Raw genomic sequence first — 11,989 nt, forward strand, 5'->3', positions numbered from 1 at the left:
TGTCTCACAATGATGCCCTGTACATACTCACCTCCCATTTAATCATTTTACGTTTATCCCGTCTCCCTAATTGGTGGAATCCACTGTACATCATTTTTTCCTCGAAGTTTATTGGTCAAGATACTGGGAGTAATCAGCCCCCCGATGTCGAGAGTTTTACTCTCCGGCAGCCCAGAAGGTTCCAGACGGTTGTCCCACACGCTGTCAAAAATGATGGGCCAACAGGTTCTCGTGCTGAGTAAGTAAATAGAAAACCCATACGCAACGAGAAAGTTTACAACTTAACGTAGATTTCTTTGGAAATGTTACTAATTTTGATGTTTCTGTCGTTTGTAATATCCCGACAAGGGGCCAATACAGGCTACATAGTTATAGTCTGTTTCTAGTCAGCAACAAAGCATGTGCTTCTGCTTCCTTGTCGACAGCTGACACTAGTGTTAACTAGCTACCGTTAGCGAACTGGCTCTTTGTATGACTTCATTGGCTCTAACGTAAGATAATGTTACAACAAACCTCTGGCTGGCTATAGTACTATTTACACAACCGTTAACTAGTTAGATAACTAAGTACTCAAGTGTCCATTCTCAAGAATACATTTTGCAGTAACGTTACTGTTACATATTACAATAGCTAACTAGTTACAACATACAGGAACCTTAGCTAGTTAGCGTTTGACCAAATGAGGGTAAAAAATATGGGAGGGGAGCCCATCTGTTCGGCAACATATTAGTGAAGCGCAAAGAAAGGGACTCAAATCAATGGCATTTTAACCTAGTCGTTGAAGCTTCCAGGCATGTCCGTAGCTAACATGTCAGATGAATGAAGCTGGCTTGGGTGATGTAGTTTATGTATGTATGTGTGTGTGTGTGTGTGTGTGTAACTTAGTAACGTTAACTGTACAGTATAAAAGATCAGCCTTCCAAAATATGACACATCCCTAATCCAAACATGATACGCCTAGCTAGCTACTGTATGGCGTACTGTAGGCAGGTAGCTAGTTATCTACAGATGTGGGATCTTAATTTGTACATAGAAATCAAAAGGTGCAGAACAGACGTAGACTGGTTGGATCCCACAGTTAACTAGGCTAATTGCTGAAATTATGTTTTGGTCTGCTGTGTTTTTGCAGTACAATTTTACACAACATACAGACTTTTAACTTGGTTTCCATGTTCCGCTACAGGCCAGAATATGAAGAGGGAGTCTGGACGGAAGGTTCAGACAGGAAATATCAGTGCAGCCAAGGTGAGTTATCATTCTTTGGTGTCTTCCACTTAGGGCTGTAATGGTGACTGTATTACCGCCACACTGGCGGTCACGAGTCATGACCGCAGTCAAATTCCACATGACCGTTTAGTCAGGCTTCTCCAAGCTCTAATGCTGCTGATGGTCATTAGTAGCCTACCAAACTTGCAAACTGCCTGGTACTCCCTCTAATCACTCTGACATCAATGCAAATGTTTTAGAAAATCAAATCACACTTCATGAGAGCTAATGTTGCGTAACATTTCAAATAGGCTATGCAATTGTGAGAAAATAGTTATGACGGCCTCTATTAGAAAGAGGATCCAATCAGCTTTCTATACGCTAGGTCTACTATATTTATTTATCAACTTTTCTAATAATAAGTACATTGCTTTGCTTTACAACAGGTGTATAGCCTACCTGGCTGTCATGAAAATGAACCACTGGAAAAGCATCCTCCATTCACTATTTAAGTGCATAGATTACTTTTTATTTATTTTTTATTTAACATGCCCCTGTTCTGAGACAGGTGCACGATAATGGTCCATTATATCAAAACTAATTTCACACATTTTTTTACTATATGTAAAAAAAACACATTCAATTAAGAATAGTCTGATGGTTGACAATATTAGCCTATCACTTGTTAATGATGTACTGTACCTTGTGAAAACATATAGGCCATACTGCACACACTGGGCATCATTCACAAGTGATATTTAATATTACGATAAGGTACAGTATGTATCACAACTTAAGTCTCCAAATAACTTCTTAAAATGAAGCACATTAATCCGGTGTAAAGCCTAACTGGCATAAATACATGGGCGGTGCGAGTTTCACATTTGGGGAAGATGATGTTCACCATAAAAATGCACCTTTTTATAATAAAGCGTTATATGCATAATTGCATTTCCGGTCAGTTTTTCCCACTAATTGATTGCATTTTGGAACATTCGCACTTATAGCCTATTGCCGTGTGCGTATTGCTGCGCCTATAATGTGAAGAAATTGCCTAATAGTTAGAATGTTAAGCTAAATGTTTTGATCTGTTGCACCAGCCTCATTGCTTTAAAATATTTTTTGATGGGAGTGGTTGTATTAGTTTGGGATCTATCGCATCCCCCAACTGTCCCAGCGTGTGTTTGGAATATTTACAGTACCAGTCAAAATTTTAAACACAACTACTCATTCCAGGGTTTTTCTTAAACAGTGATCACTAAGGTCATTACAGAAAACACCAGACTGATACATATCACGATTATTTGTGAAGATAACATCGAGGAGAGTAGCCTTTTCTGGGTGTTTGGAGTCATACCTTGTGGGATTGGTGATAATCTGAGAAGGATGTAGGGAGTCCCATTGCTTTAGGACTTGGTCAGGTGGTTTAAGCATGTCCCAGTTTAGGTCACCTAACAGGACAAATTCAGACTTAGTGTAAGGGGCCAGAAGAGCGCTTAGGGCAGGTAGGGTACAGGCTAGAGGTCGACCGATTATCATTTTTCAACGCCGATACCAATACCGATTTATTGGAGGACACGAAAAAGCAAATACCAATTAATCGGCCGATTTATTAGATTTTTTTTTTTATATATATATATATATATCATACACACACATTTTTATAATAATGACAATTGCAACAATACTGAATGAACAATGAACACTTATTTTAACTTAATATAATACATAAATACACACACACACACACACACACTAACAGCTCTGAAGTTACAATGATACTGAAGAGTCTGCTTAGGAGACAAATACTCTCAACTGTTTGAATAAAAATAGAGTTTAAGTTATCTGTGATGAATGTTGAAAACAAAAACTTTAATTTCTATATGCAGGAAATCCTATTTTAATAAAGGGCATGGTAAGAATTGATAACCAAAGTGCGAGTCATAATTCCCATGACACCTAGCAAAATCTGAAAAGCGGTTCCTTCATTTATTCCATAGGATATTTTTAGATTCACTTAAAATAAGGTCTGTGTTTCGTGTAGGCTTACACCTCCGTGCCAATTTTTTAACTGTGTAGATATCCATAGGACAAGGTAACTCTGATCAATATTGGCTAAATATAAGTGAAGATCATTTTTTTTGTAGAGTGGATTTATGAAAATATGTTGACAAACGTTACCTTGTCCTAGTGAGATTTACACGGGTATCAAAACGCCGAGGCGGTTTAAGCCTGCATGAAACACAGACCTTATTTGAAGTAGATCAAGACATTCTCTATGGAAGACATGAACGGTAAAATAACGAAGGAACCCCTTTCAAGTTCAGCCGCAAGTTATTACAGGAATTATAACGCATCGACTATTTCTCTCTAAACCATATACCTTTGACTAATTCAGAAACTATCACCTCGAAAACAAAACGTTTATTCCGTTCCGTATTTTATCTAACGGGTGGCATCCATGAGCCTAAATATTCCTTTTACATTGCACAACCTTCAATGTTGTCATAATTATGTAAAATTCTGTCAAATTAGTTCGCAAAGAGCCAGGCGGCCCAAACTGTTGCATATACCCTGACTCTGCGTGCAATGAACGCAAGAGAAATGACACAATTTCACCTGGTTAATATTGCCTGCTAACCTGGATTTATTTTAGCTAAATATGCATGTTTAAAAATATATACTTGTGTATTGATTTTAAGAAAGGCATTGATGTTTATGGTTAAGTACACATTGGCGCAATGACAGTCATTGATTGATTGTTTTTTATAAGATAAGTTTAATGCTAGCTAGCAACTTACCTTAGTTTACTGCATTCGCTAACAGGCAGGCTCTACGTGGAGTGCAATGTAATTAGGTGTTAGAGTATTGGACTAGTTAACTGTAAGTTTGCAAGATTGGATCCCCCGAGCTGACAAGGTTAAAAATCTGTCGTCCTGCCTCCTAAGCCGTCATTGAAAATAAGAATGTGTTCTTAACGGACTTGCCTAGTTAAATAAAAATTAAATGTAAAAAAACAACAACTTGAAATCGGCCCGACCTCTAGTATAGGCTGGTGCTGATGGAGGATGATAGCACCCAACAACAGTCAACAAAGAGCTATTTGAAAGCAAATCATATTGTTTGGGGACAGACTTGGTGGAGACAACCGAGCACTGAAGGGGATCCTTGGTGAAGATTGCCACTCCCCCACCTTTGGAAGCTTCATGAGGTAGTCACCTGGAATGCATTTCAATTAACAGATGTGCCTTGTTAAAAGTTCATTTGTGAAATGTCTTTCCTTCTTAATGCGTTTGAGCCAGTCCGTTGTGTTGTGACAAGGTAGGGGTGGTATGCAGAAGATAGTCCCATTTAGTAAAATACCAATTTCATATTATGGCTAGAACAGCTCAAATAAACAAAGAGAAATGACAGTCTATCATTACTTTAAGACATGAAGGTCAGTCAATCTGGAAAATGTCTAACTTTGAACGTTTCTTCAAGTGCAGTCACAAAACCCATCCAGCACTATGATGAAACTGGCTGTAGTGAGGACCACCACAGGAAAGGAAGAGGATAAGTTCATTAGAGTTACCAGTCCCAGAAATGGTCAATTAACTGCAACTCAGATTGCAGCCTAAATAAATGCTTCAGAGTTCAAGTAACAGACACATCTCAACATCAACTGTTCAGAGGAGGCTGTGTGAATCAAGCCTTCATGGTTGAATTTCTGCAAAGAAACCACTACTAAAGGACACCAACAAGAAGAAGAGACTTGCTTGGGCCAAGAAACACAAGCAATGGACATTAGACTGGTGTAAATCTGTTCTTTGGTCTGATGAGTCCAAATTTGCGTCCCACCTGGCCAACATCCGGAGAAATTTAAAGTTCAAAATCAAATCACTAAATGTTCCATAGTATGACCATCTTAAAATAATTGCACATGTCATCTTAGAAACCCCCCAATGGCTTAAACTTTTTAAGAATTAACTTGGTTTCTAGCTATGTTATTTCAACATAATTGTATGTTTAATCTATGGGGCCCAGTACTAGGGCAGAGACAATGCCAATATCGCGATACTCTTTAGTATCGCAACAAGGAAACAAAACACAAAGTGGCCCTAATGTTGGAAACAATTATCATTATGTTGACATCGAGTCACCTTGATTTATTTTCCAAGTTATAGCACACGAAATGTTGCATACAGCAAGTTTTTAAAGGACCAAGGAGTTAGGTCTGCTTTGTTGAAATATTTCCTTATGTAATAAATATTGTGATACTATTATTGTCATAGCTACTACTGTAGCTCTATGAGGAATGTAGGATCACCATCATGCATTGCCTGTTGGCGCTGTATAGAACTTTTTTTGTGTGTGTTATAGACGATCGCAGACGTCATCAGAACATGCCTGGGACCAAGGGCCATGATGAAGGTGAGCTATAGGTCTTCTATTATGTCACTTTTGTCTGGAATTTACTTTTATGGTATCACTTGAATCCGGAACCATAAGATACTTTGTCTTGGTAGATGCTGTTGGACCCCATGGGTGGGATCGTGATGACCAACGATGGTAACGCTATCCTGAGAGAGGTGAGAAGGGCACACTTGCTATGATTCCCATACATCTACTTCCATGCAGAAAATATCAATGTTCAGTGCCCCGGTGCAAAGCCTATGTCACTCCTTCCATCTCTGCTTCCACATACTCAGATCCAGGTCCAGCACCCGGCTGCCAAGTCCATGATTGAGATAAGTCGCACTCAGGACGAGGAGGTGGGAGACGGCACCACCTCTGTCATCATCCTGGGTGAGTCACCACATGCCCAATACTGTGAATACACTGCACCATCAGGTCTATTCTCATTGTAGTAGTCCAATCCAGCCTATTCCTTATGTTTTACTCTTATTACTCCTGTGTCTCAACATGGGAAACATCATACATTTTATGCATCTCTAGCGGGTGAGATGCTGTCCGTGTCAGAGCAGTTCCTGGAGCAGCAAATGCACCCAACAGTTGTCATCAGCGCCTACAGACAAGCTCTGGATGATGTGCTCAACGTTCTCAAAGAAATCAGGTACTCTTCCAGCCTCTACCACCCAACCACACACACAACCTTTTAATCGTTATAGAGCTACTGCCTTTAAAAAGCAGCAAATCCCTTTGAAAACGGCCTACGTGGCATCGATATGAGTCAAATGGTTATTCTAGTGTCAAAATTGATTACGAAGTGTAAATAGGATAACTTTAGTCAAAGTTTGTGTCGTTTAAAATAGAGTTTGGAACAGCCGTGTGTGCGTTGTGCGTCACAACAGGTAAATGAAGGTTGGGTTTGGATTTGATGATGTCCATTTGCCCACTAACATGGGGTGAGCAGCTGCGGTGATTGCTCTGTATCCAGTAGAATAGACAGTGAGACAGACCTGCCCAGCAGCCCGACTTCATTTACACAAGACAACACGATGCACATTTTTTTAACTTGAGAAATACTGCACCAAACACCTTAGCTAGATGTAAAATTGCGAAACCAGACTGAAATCTTGTTTATCTAATGAGCAACAGAAAAACAATCAGCATGTTCAGTGGCTCTTTAAGAGCTGAATTCTAACTTGACATCTGTGCATAATTTCACTTGTTATGAAAATCTGGGATTGGCATTGGTACTTGATTTACAGAAGTCTAGAATATTGGTCCAAGTACTTTTTCTGATAACTGCATGTTTTCGATGACAACTGCTTTCATACTCATCAGTTGTTTAACAACACACTCTCCTCCATCCCCTCCTCCCCCCAGCACCCCAGTGGACGTTAGCGACAGGAAGATGATGCTGAAGATCATCCACTCTGCCATCAACACCAAGGCCCTGAGCCGCTGGTCTGACATGGCCTGCAGCATCTCACTGGACGCCGTCAAAACTGTGGAGATGGAGGAGAACGGACGCAAGGAGATCGACATCAAGAAGTACGCCAAAGTAGAAAAGGTAAGGGTCAAAGTGTCTTAACTTCTTACGGGCAGGTGGGACGGTAGCGTCCCACCTGGCCAACATCCGGTGAAATTGCAGAACGCGAAATTCAAACTACAGATTTATAAATATTTAACTTTCATAAAATCACAAGTGTAATACATCAAAATAAAGCTTGAATTCTTGTTAATGTCATACAGTCCAAGTTCTGCATCAGATCAGCATCAGCTTCAACGTCTGCTTTATTATCTGTGTTTGTTCAGGTTCCCGGTGGGATCATCGAGGACTCATGCGTGCTGAGAGGTGTGATGGTTAACAAGGATGTGACTCACCCACGCATGCGCAGAATGATCAAGGATCCCCGAATTATCCTGTTGGACTGCTCCCTGGAGTACAAGAAGGGAGAAAGCCAGGTATGGAAAAGGAATGGAAGTCTATATGGAGACTGTTTAATGCCAAAGATATGGGGTTAAATACTTGTCAAAAAAACTAACAAATGTTTCCTGTTGTTTTTTTCTCTCTTTTTTCCCGTGCATTTGGAAAGTATTCAGACCCCTTGACTTTTTCCACATTTTGTTTACATTACAGCCTTATTCTAAAATTGATTACATTTTTCCCCCCTCATCAATCTACACAATACCCCATAATGACAAAGCAAAAACAATTTTGTAGAAATTTTTGCAAATGTAAAAATGAAAACTGATATGATATTTACATAAGTATTCAGACCTTTTACTCAGTACTTTGTTGAAGCACCTTTTGCAGCGATTACAGCCTCCAGTCTTCTTGGGTATGACGCTACAAGCTTAGCACACCTGTATTTGGGGAGTACCTCCTATTCTTCTCTGCAGATCCTCTCAAGCTCTGTCAGGTTGAATAGGGAGCGTCGCTACACAGCTATTTTCAGGTCTCCAGAGATGTTCGATTGGGTTCAAGTCCGGGCTCTAGCTGGGCCACACAAGGACGATCAGAGACTTGTCCCCAAGCCACTCAGGTTTTCATCAAGGATTTCTCTGTACTTTGCTCCGTTCATCTTTCCTTCGATCCTGACTAGTCTCCCAGGCCCTGGCTCTGAAAAACATCCCCATGCTGCCACAACCTGCCACCACCATGCTTCACTGTAGGGATGGTGCCAGGTTTCCTTCAGACGTGATTCTTGGCATTCAGCCCAAAGAGTTTCATCTTCGTTTCATCAGACCAGAGAATTTTTGGGAAACTCCAAGCGGGCTGTCGTGTGCCTTTTACTGAGGAGTGGCTTCCATCTTGCCACTCTACCATAAAGACCTGAATGGTGGTGTGCTGCAGAGATGGGAGAACCTTCCAGAAGGACAACCATCTCCACAGAGGAACTCTCAGCTAACTCGCTAAATTGCCATACATGTTTAATGCTTTTTGACCTGTCCCCAAATTAATGTCATTGGTTCAGAGTTTGTTTTGATATTTTAACCTGCGTGTCGTGATCGCGTTTGGTGTAGGGGGACAAAATTAATTTATGCACGATGGCGCTAGGTTTATGCACGATAGCGCACGATGGCGCTAGTTTGCACAAACTGCAAACTAGCCACCTTTCGGCGGAATTTGCCATTTTGAATCTAAAATAGGTGACCTATGTGAATAGTGTAGATCCGATGAGAAACATTTGGGAGGGGGGGCTGGATGACTACTGACCGTAACTGAACGAGTGATGCGCGTTTGGAGCAATACTGGCTGTATCCAAGGCTCAGCCAATCATTCACATAGCAGAATGCAGCACGCTAATGAAGAGAGAAGAGACAACCAATTTGCTTGTTACAGAATCAGTGCGCGCTCAGGAAGGACTGTTTCAGCATAATGCACGGCCCCAGTTTGCAAGGATCTGTACACAATTCCTGGAAGCTGAAAATGTCCCAGTTCTTCCATGGCTTGCATACTCACTAGACATGTCACCCGTTGAGCAAGTTTGGGATGCTCTGGATCTACGTGTACGACAGCGTGTTCCAGCAACTTCACACAGCCTGATTAAGACTGTAAAGGAGATGTTGCACTGCATAAGGCAAATGGTGGTCAAACCAGCTTCTGACTGGTTTTCTGAGCCACACCTTTTTTTTAAATTGTATGTGACAAATAGATGCGTATCTGTATTCACAGTCTTGTGAAATCCATAGATTAGAACCTAATTTATTTCAATTGACTGATTTACTTATTTGAACTGTAACTTTGAAATTGTTGCATGTTGCGTTTTGTTCTGTGTGTGTGTATAAAACATTTTTTAAACCATGTGTATTGTTCTACAGACTGATATTGAGATCACTCGTGAGGAGGACTTTGCCCGCATCCTGCAGATGGAGGAGGAGTACATCCAGCAGATCTGTGAAGACATCATCCGCCTCAAGCCTGACCTCATCTTCACAGAGAAGGGCATCTCAGGTACTACACACACTGCTTTAAAATGCAATGCTCTTGGTAAGGCACATGTCTGATGCAACTAACATTTTTACCGTGACTATATTTTGCCTCTCTCTTCAGACTTGGCTCAGCACTACCTGATGAAGGCTAACATCACGGCTATTCGCCGTGTCAGAAAGACAGACAACAACAGGATCGCCAGGTAAGTCCAATACACTATGAAAGCAAAACAATTATTTGACTCTTCATCGTTATTGGAGACGCTTATCTCTGTTCTGTTTTGCTTGTCTTCACTGCGTTTTGTTACTATGTACATTACATAGCTAGCAAATGGCCGGTCACTTTAATTGCGTATTAGGGTGTATGCTCTTTACAACCACTTCTCTGACTAAACCAACAATCTTCTTTCCCTGTCACCCCTCAGAGCGTGTGGCGCACGTATTGCCAGCCGTACGGATGAGCTGCGCGAGGAGGACGTGGGCCTGGGGGCGGGCCTGTTTGAGATCAAGAAGATTGGAGACGAGTACTTCACTTTCGTCACAGAGTGCAAAGACCCCAAAGCCTGCACCATCCTGCTGAGAGGAGCCAGCAAGGAAATCCTTGCAGTGAGAAACTGAGAAAATAAAACATTTCAAATAATATGCGCTTTTTATTGTACAACAATCACTAAAAGAGATGGATAATGGGGAAAAATAATGTTCATGAGATGAGTCTCTACTCCCCTCCTAGAACATGTATTTTTTTATTGTATGTTATCAGAGTAAAGATGACTGACTGAGGATTTACTTTTGTTCTGAAATCTCTCTCTACACCATTTTCCCTGCTCTCCCAGGAGGTGGAGCGTAATCTGCAGGATGCCATGCAGGTGACCCGCAACGTTCTGCTGGAGCCCAGCCTGCTGCCTGGCGGCGGCGCCACCGAGATGGCAGTGTCTCAGCGGCTGATGGAGCGATCCAAGGCCATCACCGGCGTGGAGCAATGGCCATATCGCGCCCTTGCCCAGGCCCTGGAAGTCATCCCCCGCACCCTCATCCAGAACTGTGGCGCCTCCACCATCCGTGTGCTCACCGCCCTCAGGGTAAGAGAGCGACGGAGAGAGAGTCAAAGGTAGAACCTCATACCATCTTGGAGTAAGACCCGATGGGAGAGTGGGTGTGTGTTGTGTGAGAGAACGCTCAAGAAGGAGAGAGCGTTGGTAAAAGGGAGATGGAGGACTTACTGTACATTTTAGTGGCCTTTTCACTGAGTTCCATACTGCCTACAGGCCAAGCACACCCAGGAGGACAGTGTATCGTGGGGGGTGAACGGAGAGACTGGCACCCTGGCTGACATGACCGTCCTGGGCATCTGGGAACCGCTGGCAGTCAAGGCTCAGACGTACAAGACCGCAGTAGAGGTGAGACTTGCGACCGCCTGCTTAATACAATGTTAAGAAACACTACATAAGTGTTCATTAAGTACATGTTTGGATGTGCAGCATTCCTCCATTGAACTATTTCTCCAGACGGCCATCTTGTTGCTGCGGATCGACGACATTGTCTCCGGACACAAGAAGAAGGGAGACGAGCAGACAGGAGGAGGACTGGGTGCTGAGTAGAGGAGAAGAAGACAAGGATCAGGAAGAGGGTAATGGAGGAATAGGCAATCTGAGCTGTGATAACACTGTTCTATAAACCACTAACTCAGATATAACATTTGGTATGGACACTAAGCAGGCTGGGATAGTGTTGTTGCATGCATTACATATGAATGCACTAGATTGGGTATCAAGGCACCCCAGTTGGCTTTGGTCAGTGTGTGTACGGTGTGTGTGTTTGCGCAGTATTTATAGCAGTAAGTAAGATGACTGAATATGTTCTCCTGGGACCAAGGTTTACCTCAGCTAGTCACTGTAGGTATTTCTCTGTATGGTAAAACTCCTTTGTGTGACTTTAGTTGAAGAACAGTTGCCAATGGATGGTGACCAAATCAAGTGACCTATAAGTTATTTGAATAAACTACTAAACAAAATAGAGATTGTAAATGATTTAGAGCCTGCAATGTCCACTTCTGAAGATCCTTTTTAAATGTTGAAATTGTGTATTATATGGATTGGATCGTAACACATTACTGCATTTCAATGAATGAGAATGCTTTCTCTCTCCAAAATAATTGTTGGGGTTATTAAATTGGACTGGTGACTATGGTTCTGAATCCTGTTACTCCACCATAACTTTTTTCCTCCATTACCCCTTTGCCTGGTGCTGTTGCCTGTGATTGTATCAACCTCAATAAAATTGGAAACAGATGACCATATTCCTATATTTGTTTTATTCACTTTGATGAAGCCCATGATGTGTGTAGATGTGATTTGATTCTCTCATCTCAGATTCTCTCACAATTTGTGTTAATGATGTAGCCTATGATGAAATATGTTGTTTCATGAATTGCTAAGGTGCATCCTGAAATCGATACTGG

At 41.7% G+C, this 11,989-nt stretch overlaps 1 protein-coding gene across 1 annotated transcript; it reads left to right on the forward strand.

The window, feature by feature from the left end:
• Positions 1-129: 129 nt before the first annotated feature.
• LOC135549909 (T-complex protein 1 subunit gamma-like) lies at positions 130-11,827 on the forward strand. Its single transcript, XM_064980293.1, has 14 exons — positions 130-238; positions 1,184-1,245; positions 5,569-5,619; positions 5,715-5,777; positions 5,898-5,994; positions 6,145-6,262; positions 6,979-7,165; positions 7,411-7,560; positions 9,421-9,553; positions 9,653-9,734; positions 9,957-10,137; positions 10,365-10,610; positions 10,797-10,928; positions 11,037-11,827. Exons 1-14 carry the CDS (start codon positions 145-147, stop codon positions 11,127-11,129), a joined length of 1,689 nt encoding a protein of 562 aa, XP_064836365.1. The 5' UTR covers positions 130-144; the 3' UTR covers positions 11,130-11,827.
• The last annotated feature ends 162 nt before the right edge of the window (positions 11,828-11,989 follow it).

The sequence above is a fragment of the Oncorhynchus masou genome, chromosome 12 (assembly GCF_036934945.1).
Source record: "Oncorhynchus masou masou isolate Uvic2021 chromosome 12, UVic_Omas_1.1, whole genome shotgun sequence".
In the NCBI taxonomy this organism is placed as follows: Eukaryota; Metazoa; Chordata; class Actinopteri; order Salmoniformes; family Salmonidae; genus Oncorhynchus; species Oncorhynchus masou.

Excerpts from the sequence above, each read along its gene's own strand:
- LOC135549909 (XM_064980293.1), top strand. The coding sequence starts at position 145 with ATGTCGAGAGTTTTACTCTCCGGCAGCCCAGAAGGTTCCAGACGGTTG. Across the intron at positions 239-1,183 it reads CCAACAGGTTCTCGTGCTGA|GCCAGAATATGAAGAGGGAG; the intron begins GTAAGTAAATAG and ends GTTCCGCTACAG. Across the intron at positions 10,611-10,796 it reads GTGTGCTCACCGCCCTCAGG|GCCAAGCACACCCAGGAGGA; the intron begins GTAAGAGAGCGA and ends TACTGCCTACAG.